The sequence below is a fragment of the Oreochromis niloticus genome, linkage group LG10, assembly GCF_001858045.2.
Source record: "Oreochromis niloticus isolate F11D_XX linkage group LG10, O_niloticus_UMD_NMBU, whole genome shotgun sequence".
Lineage (NCBI taxonomy): Eukaryota > Metazoa > Chordata > Actinopteri > Cichliformes > Cichlidae > Oreochromis > Oreochromis niloticus.
This window is the reverse complement of record NC_031975.2, coordinates 11,047,065-11,064,285: the sequence shown is the minus strand read 5'-3', so window position 1 is coordinate 11,064,285 and position 17,221 is coordinate 11,047,065. Positions and strand designations below refer to the sequence as shown.

Below are 17,221 nucleotides of genomic sequence, written 5' to 3'. Positions count from 1 at the left end.
GACTGGGCACCAACACTGCTGGAGTTTGCATTTGTTTTGGAGTTTGCATGTGCTTTGGAGTTTGCATGTGTTTTGTATTTTGCATGTGTTTTGTATTTTGCATGTGTTTTGTATTTTGTACGTGTTTTGTATTTTGCATGTGTTTTGGATTTTGTACGTGTTTTGTATTTTGCATGTGTTTTGGATTTTGCATGTGTTTTGGAGTTTGCATGTGCTTTGGAGTTTGCATGTGTTTTGTATTTTGCATGTGTTTTGGATTTTGCATGTGTTTTGGATTTTGCACGTGTTTTGGATTTTGCACGTGTTTTGGATTTTGTACGTGTTTTGTATTTTGCATGTGTTTTGGAGTTTGCATGTGTTTTGGAGTTTGTGCGTGCTATTTGGAATTTGTAAGTGTTTTGGAGTTTGTACATGCTTTGTCTCTAGGGGCCACCGTACATACTAGTGGTGGCGGTAATGCACCATTTTGCTGTTTGCCAACCGCCAATAAACCCTATACAGAAGAAGCAGAAGAAGCGCTCCGGACTTTTGGCGCTCACAGTTTGAGAGTCTGCTGTGGTGCTTGATTGTTCTCGCAGGGTTTTGAACCTAGTTGTTAGCTACTTTGCGCCACATTTGCTTTAGCTCGTTTCCAGCATCCAGCTGAGAAGATACCACCAGCAGCTGCTTTCCGAGGAGAACCGCCGCTTCATTTGTCACCATGCATGTTATCAAACGAGGTACTGTAGCTAACTTTAATACTTCCTCTGTCAAAGAGGTTGATGCAAACCCGGTCATCGGCTTTGGTACAGTCGGGGGGTGGGAAGCCTTGAAATGTATTTAAGTTGCAGTAAATGTTAATAGCACAATAAAATATCGAATATTTTCTCTCTCTCTCTGTATATGTGTGTTAAACACATGTTAAAGGTGCTTTTTGTTTCTTTGTGTGGCGTTTCCGTCGAGACACCAAACAAAGACTGGAGTTATGAAAGGGCAGAAAAAGCGGACAGATAACCGGTTGGCGTCCCCCCCCCCCGGCTTCTTATGTTGTTTTGGTCTTCTTTATTTTTAATCATATACATTAATTGTAACATTTGTATTCAAAATAGAAGCAGGACAGCTGAAATTTTAAATGCGTAACTATTGTTCAGTAGACTTTTCCGCTGTTTTACACCATGTCCACAGGCTTCCCTCTGTGACAGATGTGTGTGTGTGTGTGTGTGTGGGGAGCGCGCTTTTGGCGTCTTTTTATCATCTGTTTGTTTGGCGCGCAGCAGCAGCGAGGTGTCGCCTTTTGTTGACACTAAATGGTTAGGCAGGTGATCACTAGGAGCCTCCTCTGAGCTAATGAGTAAACTGGGGGAATAAATTGAGCCGGAGAGTCGATTAGACGGTGATATGTGGTGTGTTTAAGACTAAGGCTATGTCCACACGTACCCGGGTATTTTTGAAAACGCAGATTTTTCTATGCGTTTGCACCTTTCGTCCACACGTAAACAGCGTTTTCGGTCAGTGAAAACGGAGATTTCTAAAAACTCCGGCCAGGGTGGATATTTTCTAAAACTCCGTTTTTGCATTTACGTGTGGACGAGAAAAACGGAGAAAACGCAGCGTCAAAGGTGTGCGCCTTTTTTGACGTCACAGTGTGCGCCACGTTGTTGTTTCGATGAAATGAATTTCTACAATACTGTTACTGTTAATTGTCCTCTCTGCAGTGTTTAAATGCTTACATATACACACACAGTTACTGTCCCTCCACACATACGACTCGGTTCTGCTTCTATGCCCCAGCTTTGTTTACTATTTCCCACCGAGGCTTCTAGACTTCTGATTGGCCAACATTTCTACACGGTTAGGAATATAGCGCCACCTGCTGCTTTGGCATGTTCCTAGCAGCGTTTTCCTTCATTTCTGCCTTTACGTGTGGACGGGATTATTTTTTAAAACGAAAACGGAAAATCTCCGTTTTCAAAAATACCCGTGTACGTGTGGACATAGCCTAAGTTATATTAGCTAGCTAGGATACTTTACTTCAGATAAACGACCAAAGGAGTTTAGAAACTACTGAATTAAATTTGTGTTTGTTTGTTTTTTGTTTTTCAGATGGACGCCGGGAGGCAGTTTCCTTTGATAAAATCACTTCTCGAGTCCAGAAGCTTTGCTATGGACTCAATTCTGACTTTGTGGATCCTGTAAGTTGTTAACACCCCCCGCTCCCCCCAAAAAAGAGAGAGAAACAAAGAAAGGTCAGGTGATGAATTAATGTAAAAAACTAATATTTTGTGTTTCTGCAGGCCCAGATTACCATGAAGGTGATCCAGGGTTTGTACAGTGGAGTCACCACAGTGGAGCTTGACACTCTGGCAGCAGAGACTGCTGCCACTCTCACAACCAAACACCCAGACTATGCAATCCTGGCTGCACGCATCGCTGTATCTAACCTGCACAAAGAGACCAAGAAAGTATTCAGTGGTGAGTGCTGATTTACCAGAAGAAATAAAATACTCAACAGCAGGGACGTCAAACTCATTTTGCATCATGGGCCACATACTCTGACACTTTGATCTTAAGTAGACTGGACCAGTGAAACTATGTGATAAATCTGAAAAATGACACAAAAAAGTTCTGGTAGTTCAAAGGACAAAGTCCTATAGTGGAAAAACAGAAAGTTTTATGTCATTTAATTATCTTTAAAAAAAAATTACTTTGGTGTAGTATGAATAGCAATAGAGTCTTTATCGTTAAGAAACGCTGCAAAACTTCTGAAATTACAGTTAAAAGTTCAAAATCTATGCAATACCATCCAGTGGGCCAGATTAAAGTCTTCTCTGGGCTGATTCTGGCCCCTGGGCCTTATGTTTGACACCCCTGCTCTGCACCCACTTCCTGAATTTCTGTGCATTTTATGAAATGTATCTATAGGTATGACTTTGCATTGAAATCATAGCACCTGTAGTCTACCATAACACCCCCTGCTGCACATCTTTGGTAACTAATAATACTGCACACAGGAAGTTGCTTAGCTTTTTAGGAACACTTAAATAATCAGCACTAACTGACATTCCTCTTTGTTTGTGTAGACGTTATGGAAGACCTCTACAACTATATCAACCCTTTAAATAAACGTCACTCTCCTATGATCTCCAAGGAGACGCTGGACGTTGTCCTTGAAAACAAGGCTGTAAGTTGGGTTTGATTTTCTCCTTTGTTTGTCTCCTCACAGTTAAAGTTTGGTGAAGCTTTTTAACACCTAACCCAATTTTTTGCAGCGCCTCAACTCGTCAATCATTTATGACAGAGATTTCTCTTACAACTTCTTCGGGTTTAAGGTAATTTCTCATTTTACCCTACATTTAACATCCTGTGCATTAGACACACACATTACCACAATACTTCACTCATAATGATATTTTTGCAATGTTTAACATGTTGCAGAATATTTTACCAACATATACTGTGGTTTATCACTGTTTTTCAGCTGCAAATTATGTCCTCAAACTTTGTCAGTATCTGTTTTCTCCAATAAAACAAATATACTGGGGGGGCCAATGGTGTCACTAAAACCTGCCGTACATGTTGCCATAAGACGGCATCAGTCTGGTACTAAATGGGCTCAAGGTGACAATAATAAGCAATCTGTTACTGATAATACAGCAATTACTTATAAATTGTCAAAAATCTATTGCTGTTTACATAGACAAAAATTACATTTACGCTCAGAAACCTGTTCCAATTTTTTTTTCCCAGAATACAACCACCTGGCAGCCAGTTGACTCGAGTCCCCTTGAATTGTGTTCACTGACAAAGATTCATTCAGACTGATGGCAACATGTCGGCAATCTAGCTGTATTTACAAATCAGACAGGGATTATTTCCAAGCCTTCCACAATCTCTGAGAGTGATTGAAGGAAAGTTGCCTCCTATCAAGCAACCTCTGCAAAAAGCAGTCCTTAGTGTTCAACACCCTCAGAAGCTCTGGGCAACCATTTAGCCACCACAAGTTGCAAAGATGACAGAATTTGGAAAAACTATTTTCATTATCTAATAAAAAATATCGAAATTATTGGGATACTGTGATGTGCCCCCCCCCCCCCCCCCCCTTTTTTTTTTTTTTGTTATCTCTGACCCCTATTGTGCGTACACTATGATTATGAATCTAATTTGTGCTTTTTGCTCTGACAGACTCTTGAGAGATCGTATTTGTTGAAGATTAATGGAAAAGGTGAGAGTTAAATTCCCTATAACTTATTGATAAGCATGTTTATGGATGCAGGCCATCAGGTACTAACTATTTAACGTCTTTCTCTGTAGTTGCTGAGCGACCCCAGCACATGCTAATGAGAGTGTCAGTCGGGATTCATAAAGGTGACATTGATGCAGCCATTGAGACCTACAACTTGCTGTCAGAGAAGTGGTTCACTCACGCTTCTCCTACACTGTTCAACGCTGGCACCAACAAGCCCCAGATGTCCAGGTAGAGAATTTATAATTGAGGCTGCTGATACGCTCTGATACTCTGGGGATATTTTTCCTCTAATATACTTTGTTTGGATTTCTGCAGTTGTTTCTTGCTAGCCATGATGGATGACAGCATCGATGGTATTTATGACACGTTGAAGCAGTGCGCTCTCATCTCGAAATCAGCTGGAGGTATTGGATTGGCAGTTAGCTGTATCAGAGCTACCGGCAGCTACATTGCTGGGGTGAGTAAAATTTTGACGAGTTGCTTTCATTTAAGCCATGTGTTTTGTTTTTTACTTAAAGTGCTGCATGTTTGTTTTGTTTCTTAAAGACTAATGGCACTTCCAACGGGCTGGTTCCTATGCTTCGTGTGTACAACAACACAGCACGTTATGTTGACCAGGGTGGCAACAAGGTAAAGATGAGATTTTTCCATAAGTTATGGAAGATGTGTAACAACAGTGTAAATAAAATGGTGCTAATCGCATGGCTCTGTTTTTGTTTACTTTAGAGGCCTGGGGCGTTTGCTGTGTACCTCGAGCCGTGGCATTTTGATGTGTTCGAGTTTTTGGAGTTGAAGAAGAACACGGGTAAAGAAGAGCAGAGGGCGCGGGACCTCTTCTTCGCCTTGTGGATCCCAGACCTTTTTATGAAGCGAGTGGAAACCAATCAGGTGATTACTGGGGGAAACCCCATGCTGGCCAGAGTTAGGGCTTTTTCCCCCTAAATGCTGAATAGGAACAAATGTTATCCTTGTGCTGTGATTGTAGGACTGGTCTCTGATGTGTCCCAGTGAATGTCCTGGATTAGACGAATGCTGGGGGGAGGAGTTTGAGGAGCTCTACACTCGGTAAGATTAGGAAGACAAACTCGGTTCTCAACAAACAGCTCTTTTTTTTTTTTCCAGTGTTAACCTGTCCCATTGATGGTCTTGGTTTTCAGATATGAGAAGGAGGGCAGGGCTAAGCGTGTGGTGAAGGCTCAGCAGCTGTGGTATGCCATCATTGAGTCGCAGACAGAAACTGGTACACCATATATGCTTTACAAGGACGCCTGCAACAGGAAGAGTAATCAGCAAAATCTGGGCACCATCAAATCCAGCAATCTGTGCACAGAGATCGTAGAGTACACAAGCAAAGATGAGGTGAGGGGTAGAAGATGTACTGGTCACAACAAATTTAGCTTTTTGGGACAACTATGTGTATTATTCTGTCAGAACTTGTTTTCAGTTTGGTTTGTTCTCCTAACTCAGGTTGCAGTGTGTAACCTGGCTTCCATCGCCCTCAACATGTACGTTACACCAGAAAAGACCTATGACTTCAAGAAACTTGCATCTGTTACCAAAGTCATTGTCAAGAACCTGAACAAGATTATTGATATAAACTACTACCCAGTGCCTGAGGTATGACTTCCTTTCTGGTGTTGCAGCCATGCAGCTGGGTTTCATAAGCTCTCTGTAAACAGATAACTTTTCCGTCCCTCTTTACAGGCTGAAAGGTCTAACAAGCGTCACAGGCCAATTGGAATTGGTGTGCAGGGTCTGGCTGATGCCTTTATCCTCATGCGCTATCCGTTTGAAAGCCCAGAGGCCCAGTTGCTCAACATTCAGATCTTTGAGACCATCTACTACGCTGCCCTGGAGGCCAGTTGTGAGTTGGCAGCAGAGCTCGGCCCTTATGAAACCTACCCCGGCTCTCCTGTCAGCAAAGGAGTGAGTAGATATCACAGTGTCTCAAAACCACCCTGGGATACATTTTAGCAGTTTGTGATCAAAACCTAACAAAGACATTTGTTTGTTTTTTCAGATCCTTCAGTATGAAATGTGGAATAAGACCCCAACAGATTTATGGGACTGGAAGGTGCTAAAGGAGAAGATTGCCAAGTAAGTTTTCCTGAATGCCTCCCTATGTGGTTTTCCATTTACAGCTCACGTTAACCGTGAGTTGAGGCCATAGTTCTTACTCTTGTTCATCTTCAGGCATGGTGTGAGGAATAGCCTGCTTTTGGCCCCAATGCCCACAGCTTCCACTGCCCAGATCCTGGGCAATAATGAGTCCATCGAGGCATACACCAGCAACATCTACACCCGCAGGGTGCTTTCAGGAGAGTTTCAGGTGAGTGTTGAAGCATCTACCACACTGTGTGTTAAGACATGTGCACAGCAAAGGCAAGGCTGCTATGTGTGTTTTCAACCTGTCCTATAGATTGTGAATCCTCACCTGCTGAAAGACCTCACAGAAAGAGGACTGTGGAACGAGGACATGAAGAATCAGCTCATAGCTCATAATGGATCCATCCAGGTAAAAGGCTTATTCAGTTGTTCCATTTCACTGCTCCAATTGTTCCTATAATTAAGCCTAACTTCACTTGTGTAGAACAAATAAAACGTGAATTTTCCCTCTTCTTTTCAGAACATTGATGATATCCCAGATGATCTGAAGCAGCTGTATAAAACTGTGTGGGAAATCTCCCAGAAGACTGTCCTCAAGATGGCAGCAGATCGTGGCACATACATTGACCAGAGCCAGTCGCTTAACATTCACATTGCTGAGCCAAACTATGGAAAACTTAGTAGCATGCATTTCTATGGCTGGAAGTTGGTAAGTTAGGACCAACTGATTCATGGTTGAGGTGGAAATTAAGAAATATCCAAACGGTGCCTGAAACCTTCCAATTTTCCCCCTCCCCCCACAGGGCCTGAAAACTGGCATGTACTACCTGCGGACAAAGCCTGCTGCCAACCCCATTCAGTTCACCCTGAACAAAGAGAAATTGAAGGAGGCACAATCGGCTAAGAGCGTGGAGGAGGAGACCAGAGAGCGCAACACCGCAGCCATGGTCTGTTCCTTAGCAAACAAAGACGAATGCCTGATGTGTGGCTCTTAAATGAAGTTTGCTACGCTCAGCCAATTGCATTCCTAAATCACCTCAGCTTCGCCACTTAAACCTGTGTTTCTGAAACACTTGGTGCTTTTTATCTGTATATGATGTAACATGTGGTTTACAAATGCCGATGTCTTCAGATTACAAGTATTTACAGTTTTTATATTTTAATATTTTCTGGATTTTAAAACAAATATTTTTTTGTTTTTTGTTTTTTTACATCATGAAGCCGAGCATGCATGTTTTGTATAGAATTAATAGGTTATAATGAATTTATATTTCTTTTAGCTTCAGGTGGGTTACATTAATGAATTCAGGTTCACCTGCACTTTAGATGAATGGAAAATAAAACATTATCCAATGGTCTGAGCTTCAGCAGAATTATTTTCAAAGATACTGCATACAAGTTTTGGATTTTGCTACAAGACATCAAAACCTGTTGGACAGCAGCGCTGGGCTTCGGTTGGGCTGATGAGAACACAAAAACCAAGTTTAAGGAGACATTGTGATAGAAAAGGTCATAAGCAATGTGATTTTTCCAGTGCAAGAGTTTGCATATGTGCCATGGGACCGATGCTGCTGCAGGTGGTGAATTAATGAGCCAGTGTGTTCCTGCATGAGACCTCATGGGAGTAATATGTATAAAGCAAGCTGAGACCTGTATTGTCACAATGTAGCAACGGGTATAGGTCAGCTGCCTGATGGAAATAAAAGGAGGCAACACTGTTTAAGACAGACTTTTATTTCAATGACTGTAAATTGAAAACTTTGACAGCAGTCTGTCTTTCTGATAAATAACATAACTAACAATCTAAATGAAATGAAATCGTCTTGGGAGATGAAAGCAAGCTCAGAAGCTTCTGGGTTTTGAGAAACACATTTCACAAGTTTGTGCACAGGTATCCAGAGAGCTACAGTTGCTACACACACATCTGCACTTAAACATCCTTAAAGCTCATTTATTAAAACTTTCAACTATACTACACAAAAACTGCAACACATTTAAGGAGGGGTTTTCTAAAGATACGAAGAAGCTCTAAAGCATTGCTGGCAAGCCTCTACAGTTTTCATCCTTGGGCTTAGAAATTGCCAAACATTTTGTCATGTAGTCTATCTAAAGATGAATGAATAAAAGCAAATGTTTTTAGGTAGTGGAAAATATCTTGCATGCAAACTGACAGTTTCTCTGCTTATGCTTTGTTTACTTTTTAAGACATGGGGAAAAAGTGGACATCTCAAAACTGCTCAACTGCAGACTCGGTGCAAAACATCTTATCAGATATTGCATAAAGTGACCAAAGAGGCAGCAAGGTCACCTCAAAGGTTAAGGTCTCACTGGTGTGCCATCAATCGATTCTTCCCCTTCTTGGGAACCAAAGCCCGTGTCCTGGGAGCTGCTGCTTCCTGTAGGTGAAGGAATCATTTTCTTCATTTCAGGTTTTTCATTGCTCTTCTCATTGTGAGACTTCTCTGCTACATTATGCTCAGGCTTTCTTCCCTTCATCCAGCTCGGTTGTGCTGCTTTTTTTTCTTGCAGCTCAATGTGATTGAACTTGCTGATTATTTGTTTGGTTTCACTCACTTCGATGCTCTCGGCATGTGCAGAGGTCATGTGTTCATCCGTCACTCTTCCCTCTTTGTTCATCCCTCCTTCACTTAGGGTTTCTGCCTCTTCGTTCGTGGCCTCATCACTCACCGTTTCTTCTGTGTTAAAACCGTTTCCTCCTTTTTTCTCCTCTTTCACTTTATTTACACTAATTTCACTTTTGGCTGCTTTCTCCTTCTCGTCTGACTTAATTTCCTTCTTTTCCTCTTGTTCAGCCTGAGCTCGGCCTTCCTCCATTTTCACCACAACAGAGTCAGGAAACTGTCCCTCGTCTCTACATTCATCCACCTCATTCTGTTGAATGTCTGATTCCATCTGTGCTTCAAACTTTTCTTTATCCAGCTTTTCCTCATTGCTGTGCACAGTCACCTTAAGAGCTGTGTATTTGTCATCTTGTCTGGTGTTAAAACCTCTGAAATTGTTCTTGGCACCAATGATGTATTTCCCCAGTACAGAGGAGCCATTCTTGGTCAGTGCATCGCTTGTATCCTGTCCATCATCCATTGCATACTGCTGGGCGACTTTCAGATCGTTGTGCATCCTGGCGACCACTTTATTTAGCTCAGTCATTCGATTTCCAATATCTGAGGGAAGAAAACACTTTAGTCACACCACAAGCTTTTTAATGATTCATAATTTACTTAAAACTGAAACCAGTGCTTAAAAAAGAAGACGAAAAGAAAACCTGCTAAAATCATAGAGCTGATATATAGAATATAATCCATTTTCTGGGAACCCAAGCCTTAATCTCTTTGTCAGTAGTAAAGCAAGATTAAGTCAAATTACACACTATATGGACTGAAACATTAGATCAACAAAAGGTGCCTGACCATGAAATGAAGCTCTCACACACAGTTTTTGTGCTGATGCTAATGTAAGAGAAGGTTTGGAGCTCTGGTGTTACTGAGTCAGCAGATCACTGGAGACTTTTTTGCACTTAGAGGCACAAAGACCTCTTTAGAATGATCCATTCTTTCCTCTTTTGTTTGTAAAGACAGACTGCATGCCAAGATGCTTGATTTTATACACCTGTGATAATGGAACTGACAACACCTGAACTTAAGATTAAGAGGTGTGGCCCAATACTTTTTCCATATAGGATATATCCTCTCTACAAAAACAAATCAAGTGCTTACTGAAAGAGTCATTACCTTTCCTCTTGGTCTCCTCAAACTCCCTGCGAGCTGACTCAATGTAGCGCTGCACCAGTGCCCTGATCACCTGCTGACGGTACGATAACTGGCCATCTTCAGACCCCTTATCATTAGACTTTTTAAAGAATACAGATAGCATAAAACATGTTAAATGCCATATAGAGTATAATTAACATACATTAAGTAAAATGTAAAAGATAATATATTCTTTTGATAAAATCAAATTCATACACACTTACTATAGAGGCTATGGGGGGATATTTCTGCTCAGAGGAACAAGTGCAGCAGCAGCAGCAGATTCGTCTAAAGATGCCCCTTGAATGGAATTTAAAAAAATATATATTTAAAAAAAAATTTAAAAATCAGAATAAAAGGCTGTTTTTCTAGCTTAAAATCTGTATTTTTGCAGCTCACCTCAGGATGTAAAAAATGGCTTTGGGGGAGGGGATGATGTTGAAAGGCACAGGCATCGTGAGGCCCTCTCTGAAGTAGCTGAGGTACAGCTTTGACCTGGCAAATTTCCACTCAACGTCAGCATCATCCTGAATTAAAATAAATGCACATCGGTCTGTGCACATCCCAGAGGGGGGGGGGGGGAGCGCTTTTGTAGACGTTACACAGGAGGATGGTAATTCTTTACCTCAATTTTCTGAAAGGAGTTTGTTATCATGGCAATAAGCATGTTGAGAAGGACAATGACAATGACAAGAGTGAAGATACCATACAGGATCCTTCCTACAAATTCTGCAAACACAAACTCTGGCATGTCCACATAGTCCTGGTTTACAACGCCAAACATGGTCCAGAATAGGAAGCGGAAGGTCTCATTAAACCTGTGAAAGTGAAGAAAGCACAGGCATGATGTGAGCGTTGTTTTATTATTTAAAAAAACAAAACAAGACAAGTTATAATCAAGCTATACTATCAGGGGGTTGAACAATAAAGCCAGTGCCAATTGCCCAAAACTGCCAAGATGTGCAGAACAAAAGGGTGAATGTTTTTATAACTTATCTGTTTTAAGAGTTAAGTTGTGCATTTTTATGGGGCATGAGTATTTTGAATGACAGGTGACTCCCCCGGTGAGCTGTCTGCTAGAAATCCACTCAGCTTAATTAGGGACACTGATATACTGAACAGTGGATACAGAAAGTGTTAAAATGCTGTTTTTTCATGATGCAATTAATACAATTTTTTCCCACCTTTAATGGTATATATATCACCTGTACAATTCAATTGGAAAACAAATCTGTTAGGGAAAATATACATTACAAAAGTCCAGTAGGCTTATTGCATAAGTGTGTACACCAATAATCTAGGACTTTGAAGCATCTTTTGAGTCTTCTTGGGTACACAGCTGTCATCAATTAGAGACTCTGGTTAATCCCAAATAAAGTTCAGCTGTCCTAAGAGGATTTCTCTGAGATTTACTCAGTTGCCTGCTTCAGCCAAAGCCACGGGTTGCAAAGGGCAAAGCCTCAAAAGGATCTCATTGTTGAAAGGTATCTGTTGCAAGAAGGGTACAAAAAATGTTTTCACAGTATTTGAAATTTCATTGAACACAGAGAAGACAGCCATCAAAAAGTAGAGGGAAAAAATAGGACAATAATTACACTGCAAAGAACTGGACTTTGTTGCAAAATGAACGAAAAGACAAGAAGTAAACTGGTCAGAGAAGTTGCCCAGAGACCTACAGCAACACTAAAGGAGCTGAAGCTCCAGTACTGGCAAGTCCTTGTTGTATACTACATGTGACAACAATATCCTGTGTTCTCCTTATGTCTGGACTATGGTGTAGGGTTGCAAAATGGAAGCCTTTTCTGATAAAGACAAAAAAAAAAAAGGTTTGGTATGTTTGGTACCAAAAAAAGTACTATGCATCACCAAAAGAACATCATACCCACAGTGAAGCAAGGTGGTGGCAGTATCATTTTGAGGTTGCTTTTCTTTAGCTGAAACCAGGGCTTTAGTCAAGGTGGAGGTAATTACAGTTCCATACACCTGTCACTTTTGGCCCAAAACCTTTTGGAGTCTACCAGACAGCTGAAGATGAAGAGGAATTTTACCTTTTTAACATGACAATGACTCTAAGCATGCAAATCAAAAAGATAATGGCTTCACCAGTAGAAAATTACCCTGAAGATGGTTGTGCACAAGAAATGTCCTCAGAAGCTGAAAAAAGTGGACAACCAAGTCAAGATGTAGCATGTTGGTAGACTCCCTTCACTAACAGATGTGATTCAATTGAACTGTACAGGTTATAGGTCACATGAAAGCTGGGAAACACTTTTAAATGATTTATTTGGATCGTTTTTTTAATGACAAAAATTACAGTTCGTCTTGTAATCGGAAGGTTGCCGGTGAATGTGTGTGTGAATGGGTGGATGACTGAATGTAGTGTAAAGCGCTTTGGGGTCCTTAGGGACTAAGTAAAGCGCTATACAAATACCGGCCATTTACCATTTATTTCAACAGGGATGTGTACACTTTATACATTCGCTGTATGTGGCTTGATAAGTATGAGTTCCTTTGAGATTGACGGGAAGTCTGTGCTCAGGTTTTAGTTGGAGAAATTATTGTATTTCATTTATGCGCAACTTAGCACTTTCTCAGAAGATAGCACCTGATAACTTAAGCTTCAAAAATAGAGTAAAAAAACCCAAACCCCTTATATATATATATATATATATCCCATAATATTAACAAGCGTTGAGAGCTTAGATATTAACTATAAGGGCTAGTTTTAATTATCACATTTCTGTAGATCATTTAAATTAGAAATACTTTTTACTGCCTTCAGAAAAGATGATTTAAAAGTCTCTCAAACTCTCTCTACTCTTACCTGCCAAGATTTGGAGAAATGACATAAGGAACATAGATGTTGTTGATACCACAAAGGAAGGCGGTGCCAATGATCATCAGTATGAACATAAATCTAAAAAAACAAAAAAAAAAAAACAAACAGAAAATAACATTCACATACTTCTGGTTCTGTATATTCAGATGTAAAAATATAAGGAATCAGATATAAATGACCTCATCATATCATCAATCATCTTTCCGATGGAGATCTGTAGTGTTCCCAGAGATTCGTGGGCTGGCAGGATATATGCCAGTCGTGTGAAGCTTAACATGCTGGTCACTGCAAAGAGCACCTCGGCAATCAGCTGAGGATCTTCTTGGTGCCAATTGTCACGTGCTGCAAGACAATTTCACATAGTCAAAACAAAACAAACAAACAAACAAAACAAACAATTGAGCATTAAGATTTGTGACATTCATTTTGGATGAATGCACTGATTTTTTTTCCCTTACAAGTCTGGGTGAAGTAGACACACTCCTCTGTGCCATCATGATCATGGCAGAGGAAGAAACCTTTGAGCAAGATAAGCACACGTAACGCAAAAGATGCCAGGTACATGCTGAGCACCATCACGTCCAAGCAGTTCCACCAGTCTAGGAAGTAACTCCGAAGCCCCTCGATCCACACTTCCTTACACTCATACCAGAAGAATCCTTTAAGAAACAGAACAATCTGAACCCAGTTCACACCTAATGGCTGTTGTCTATTTTTAAAAGTTAAAACTAGAGAAAGTACACCTACCGACCACCCACACCATGTGGAAGGAGCTGTGCAGAAGGTTCTGCTGCCGGGAAGCAAACGTGTCCCGATATAGCTCCATGGTTATCGATTCCCCAAGTAATGTAATGAGAAACCACAGGTAGGATGCAGAGTGAAGAAGAAACTTGATCACAGGAATTCTTACTAGCTTTCCCAGCTGGGGAACAAACAACACAGTCAAAGGAGAATTGAAATAATACCTCACATGACATCTTTATGTATATCCAATATCAACCTGCTACTACAGAGTGTGTGACCTTTGACTTCGGTGCAATCCAGTAGACAAGGCAAAGAAGGGGCATGGTAAGAAAGATTCCCACAGAGACAAACAGCTTCCAGGCCGTTCTGCTACCTCTCCAGCCTTCCAGTTTCCCACACCAGATAGAGGACAGAACCTGCTGGCAGATTGGGTGCGCCACAAACTGCCACAAACAGAGAGAAACAGAGACAGAGAAGTCAGGAATTGATTGTTTCTTATCTTACCTGTCTTCGGTTGGCATCAGTTTCTAATTCTCGCTACCTGCTTCTGGTTGTAGTTGACTGCAAGCCGCAGGCGAGACAAGCTGGGGATTCCTTCCTCAAAGGCTTGCTCATCCAAGGAATCCTGAGTTTCATTTCCACAGCTGTTCAGAATAGTGGATACCTCACTCTGGTTGCGACACATGCCCAGCAACTCCACTGCAAACTCCTGACAGATCTGCTCCAGGCTCAGGTACTGAGGCTGTAGGAGAAATTAACCACAGGTGAGTCATGAAGCAACTGAGACACCAACAGTGAATAGTGAGCAGGAATACCTATGAATCTCCTCAGACCTTGAACTCTGGCTCTTTCTGCGACAGCTTACGGAGTTCTTTGCTGAGACTGAAGGCGCTGAGCATGGCATCATCAGAGGTGATGGACAGGTAGGCACGGCTGGCAATGCCACGATAAGTATTGATGCGAGACAGGGAGAACTTCAGCAGGTCATACTGCCGGCCGTTAGAACACTCCAAACAGGCACAGGAGATCTTATGTGGCCACGGGATGACGTGGCCTTTCTGGGTGAGCATGGTAACAATGTCGTACAGGTCTTTCTGGCAGGCTAAAGTCAGAGGGGTCACACCAGGGGCAAACTGAGAGTTGTCAACAGAACGATCAAATATGGCCTGAGAGAAGGATCGTACGTCCATCTTGTTCCCCTTCTCCTGATCCAAGCGGTCCAGGAGACGCTTCACTACTATTGGCTGGTTGGTGTCCACGGCGACTAGCAGAGCCTCATGAATCTGCCGGAAGTCAAACTTGACTCCTTGCAGGAGGGCGTCCATGGCATCCTCGTTGCCCAAGCGGATGGAGAGGTTGAGGGCCTCCCTCCACTGGCGATCCTCAGACTCATCCAGCTGGCGGGTGATGCCGTCACCTGTCTTCAACAGTCCGCACAGCAGCGCTGTTTTCCCCTCCTGAATGGCACTGATGAGCTCTGGAGAGAACCGCATCTTCTTGCTCATAATCTCTCGCCATTGCTCTGGCTGCAGGACAGATTGGGAAAGTCAGCAGCAGTCTCAGTTTCACACACTGGAAGTCTTTGATTTTAAACCATTTTATGCTGTTTGATTATGTTTAGACAATAAAATTACTTGGTTAGATTTGAGAAAAAAAAATCATGGTTTGCTTAAAATAGACTTTAAAAGCTTTAACCACAAGGCTTACGAAGTGAACAAAGGTCTGAGGGCAAGCTTTTCTCGTGTTCTGTCAAGATTTTCTGGCACTGAGGCCAAATACCCGATTCAACTGATCCTTTGATAAAATGGCAAGATATACTAGGAATAAAAAAAACATGCAAATAGGGAAAGATTTGACTTAGAAATGCATGACATATATGAACACAAACATTAGTAAAACATAGAATTCCATTTTTTTTTTTAAAGCTGGTTCGAGCTTATATGAAGCACAGCAGGGTTAGATTTGCTTTTGTTTTTGTTTTTTTAACCTGCAACTACTTTTTCATATCGAATAACAAATTCAAAGCCATGAGCCAATAAAAATCTCCTTACCGTTAGGTTTTCCATTCCCAATGACAAAACAACACGATTTTGAGTGGTGGCTCTTAATCGAAAACAGAAGCAGATTTACTGAAACTTCAGGGATGAAGATAGTGGTAGATTGCACAATAATTCCAAAAGAGGAGAACTGAGAACTCCGTAGTCTTCTGATCATGTGCTATCGGCTGACTACTGAAAATCAACATACACAATCTCAATAACAAATTTCAAAGGCCCTCGGGGCTAGGCCAATTAAAACGTAACCGGTTCAAAGTACTTTATGCTTGGCTGGGCCCAAACCAAACTGTGACTGCATTCAAACAGAAATTAATTCCGGTCTCTCAATTGGAAACAGCACCATGGCACAATTAAAGCAGCTGTTACTGAACACGCAGCAGCTGTCACCATTTCTCCCAGAGGAACTGCGAGGAGCAGTGGGAAAAACAAGGAGCTGCAAGTTAAACATTTACAAATTATTTTCACGGGCCTGATTTAATTCTTTTCCTGGAAGTCAAATTTTGTCCATTCATTAAAAATGCACATTATAATTACTGTCTTGAAACACGTAAAGTTTCCCTTGATTTTACACTGATCATGTTTATAGAGATTTTGGCAGCATTCTCTGTATATTGCTGCTAAACTCATAGCACCAACTACACTGTGTGCTCTCATGGCTTTGGTCCAAATTTGTTATTTCGTTTACTTTAAATAAATGGCCTGTATTTGTATAGCGCTTTACTTAGTCTGTAAGGACCCCAAAGCACTTTACACTACATTCAGTCATTCACACACTGGTGATGGCAAGCTACATTGTAGCCACAGCTGCCCTGGGGTGCACTGACAGAGGCGAGGCTGCCAGACACTGGCACCACCAGGCCCTCTGACCACCACCAGTAGGCAACGGGTGAAGTGTCTTGGCCAAGGACACAACGACCAAGACTGTCGGAGCTGGGGCTCGAACCAGCAACCTTCCAATTACAGGACGAACTGCCAACTCTTGAGCCAAGATCGCCCCTAGAAACAAACAGAAATACATCCCTTTACTACAAAAATGTCTACCAAGCAGCTGATGGTACTACACTCGTAAAAGAAAGTATGTGCTATGTTTAAATGATGGTCAAACAAGTTTTAATGTGTAGTCATACATGATGTAAAATGATTGTTAGAATTAATCATCCTGTTAGCAGCACAGAGAAAACACTTTTATATCATTGGCTACAAGATGATTTCTTTGTCACGTAGAAAAGACTGAGACATACTGTTGAGAATGAACTTCTTTTTCTTATTTTAGGATATCTCAAGGATTAAATGTGTAGTTAAACTTCTGTACAGTGCTAGAAAGTTGGAGTTTGACTAGTCTGGCACACTGATTAACTGATTAACAGTGAAGCCGGACTGACTTCAGCTTCTTGCAAACATAATTCTGAACAGCAGAGGGAGCAAAACTACCTCTGTAGACTTTAAGAGGAGCTCATAACTGAGACTGCTGTTCTTCTGGTTG

General features: G+C 41.4%; 2 protein-coding genes across 3 annotated transcripts; one reads left to right on the top strand and one right to left on the bottom strand.

Annotated features, from left to right (window-relative positions):
* The first annotated feature begins 474 nt into the window (after positions 1-474).
* LOC100694900 (ribonucleoside-diphosphate reductase large subunit) lies at positions 475-7,692 on the top strand. The gene is made up of 19 exons (XM_003456843.5): positions 475-719; positions 2,083-2,171; positions 2,274-2,451; positions 3,060-3,160; positions 3,249-3,308; positions 4,162-4,201; positions 4,291-4,453; positions 4,541-4,682; positions 4,772-4,855; positions 4,952-5,113; positions 5,211-5,290; positions 5,383-5,584; positions 5,693-5,842; positions 5,930-6,151; positions 6,246-6,322; positions 6,419-6,554; positions 6,645-6,740; positions 6,852-7,040; positions 7,135-7,692. The coding sequence occupies exons 1-19, from the start codon at positions 701-703 to the stop codon at positions 7,324-7,326; spliced, it is 2,382 nt and encodes a 793-aa protein (XP_003456891.1). The 5' UTR covers positions 475-700; the 3' UTR covers positions 7,327-7,692.
* On the bottom strand, positions 7,530-16,187 carry LOC100708475 (short transient receptor potential channel 2). Of its 2 annotated transcripts, none has more exons than XM_025911016.1 (13): positions 15,733-16,187; positions 14,515-15,207; positions 14,223-14,423; positions 13,960-14,124; positions 13,685-13,859; positions 13,396-13,596; positions 13,117-13,279; positions 12,923-13,015; positions 10,804-10,916; positions 10,498-10,651; positions 10,323-10,398; positions 10,081-10,198; positions 7,530-9,513 (listed from the first exon to the last, which is right to left on the bottom strand). In XM_025911016.1, the coding sequence occupies exons 1-13, from the start codon at positions 15,745-15,747 to the stop codon at positions 8,648-8,650; spliced, it is 3,033 nt and encodes a 1,010-aa protein (XP_025766801.1). In that variant the 5' UTR covers positions 15,748-16,187; the 3' UTR covers positions 7,530-8,647. The 2 variants fall into 2 exon arrangements, with proteins under 2 accessions (XP_025766801.1, XP_003456857.1); XM_003456809.5 differs by having other exon boundaries at positions 10,498-10,625; positions 10,724-10,916; positions 15,733-16,185.
* Between the last annotated feature and the right edge of the window lie 1,034 nt (positions 16,188-17,221).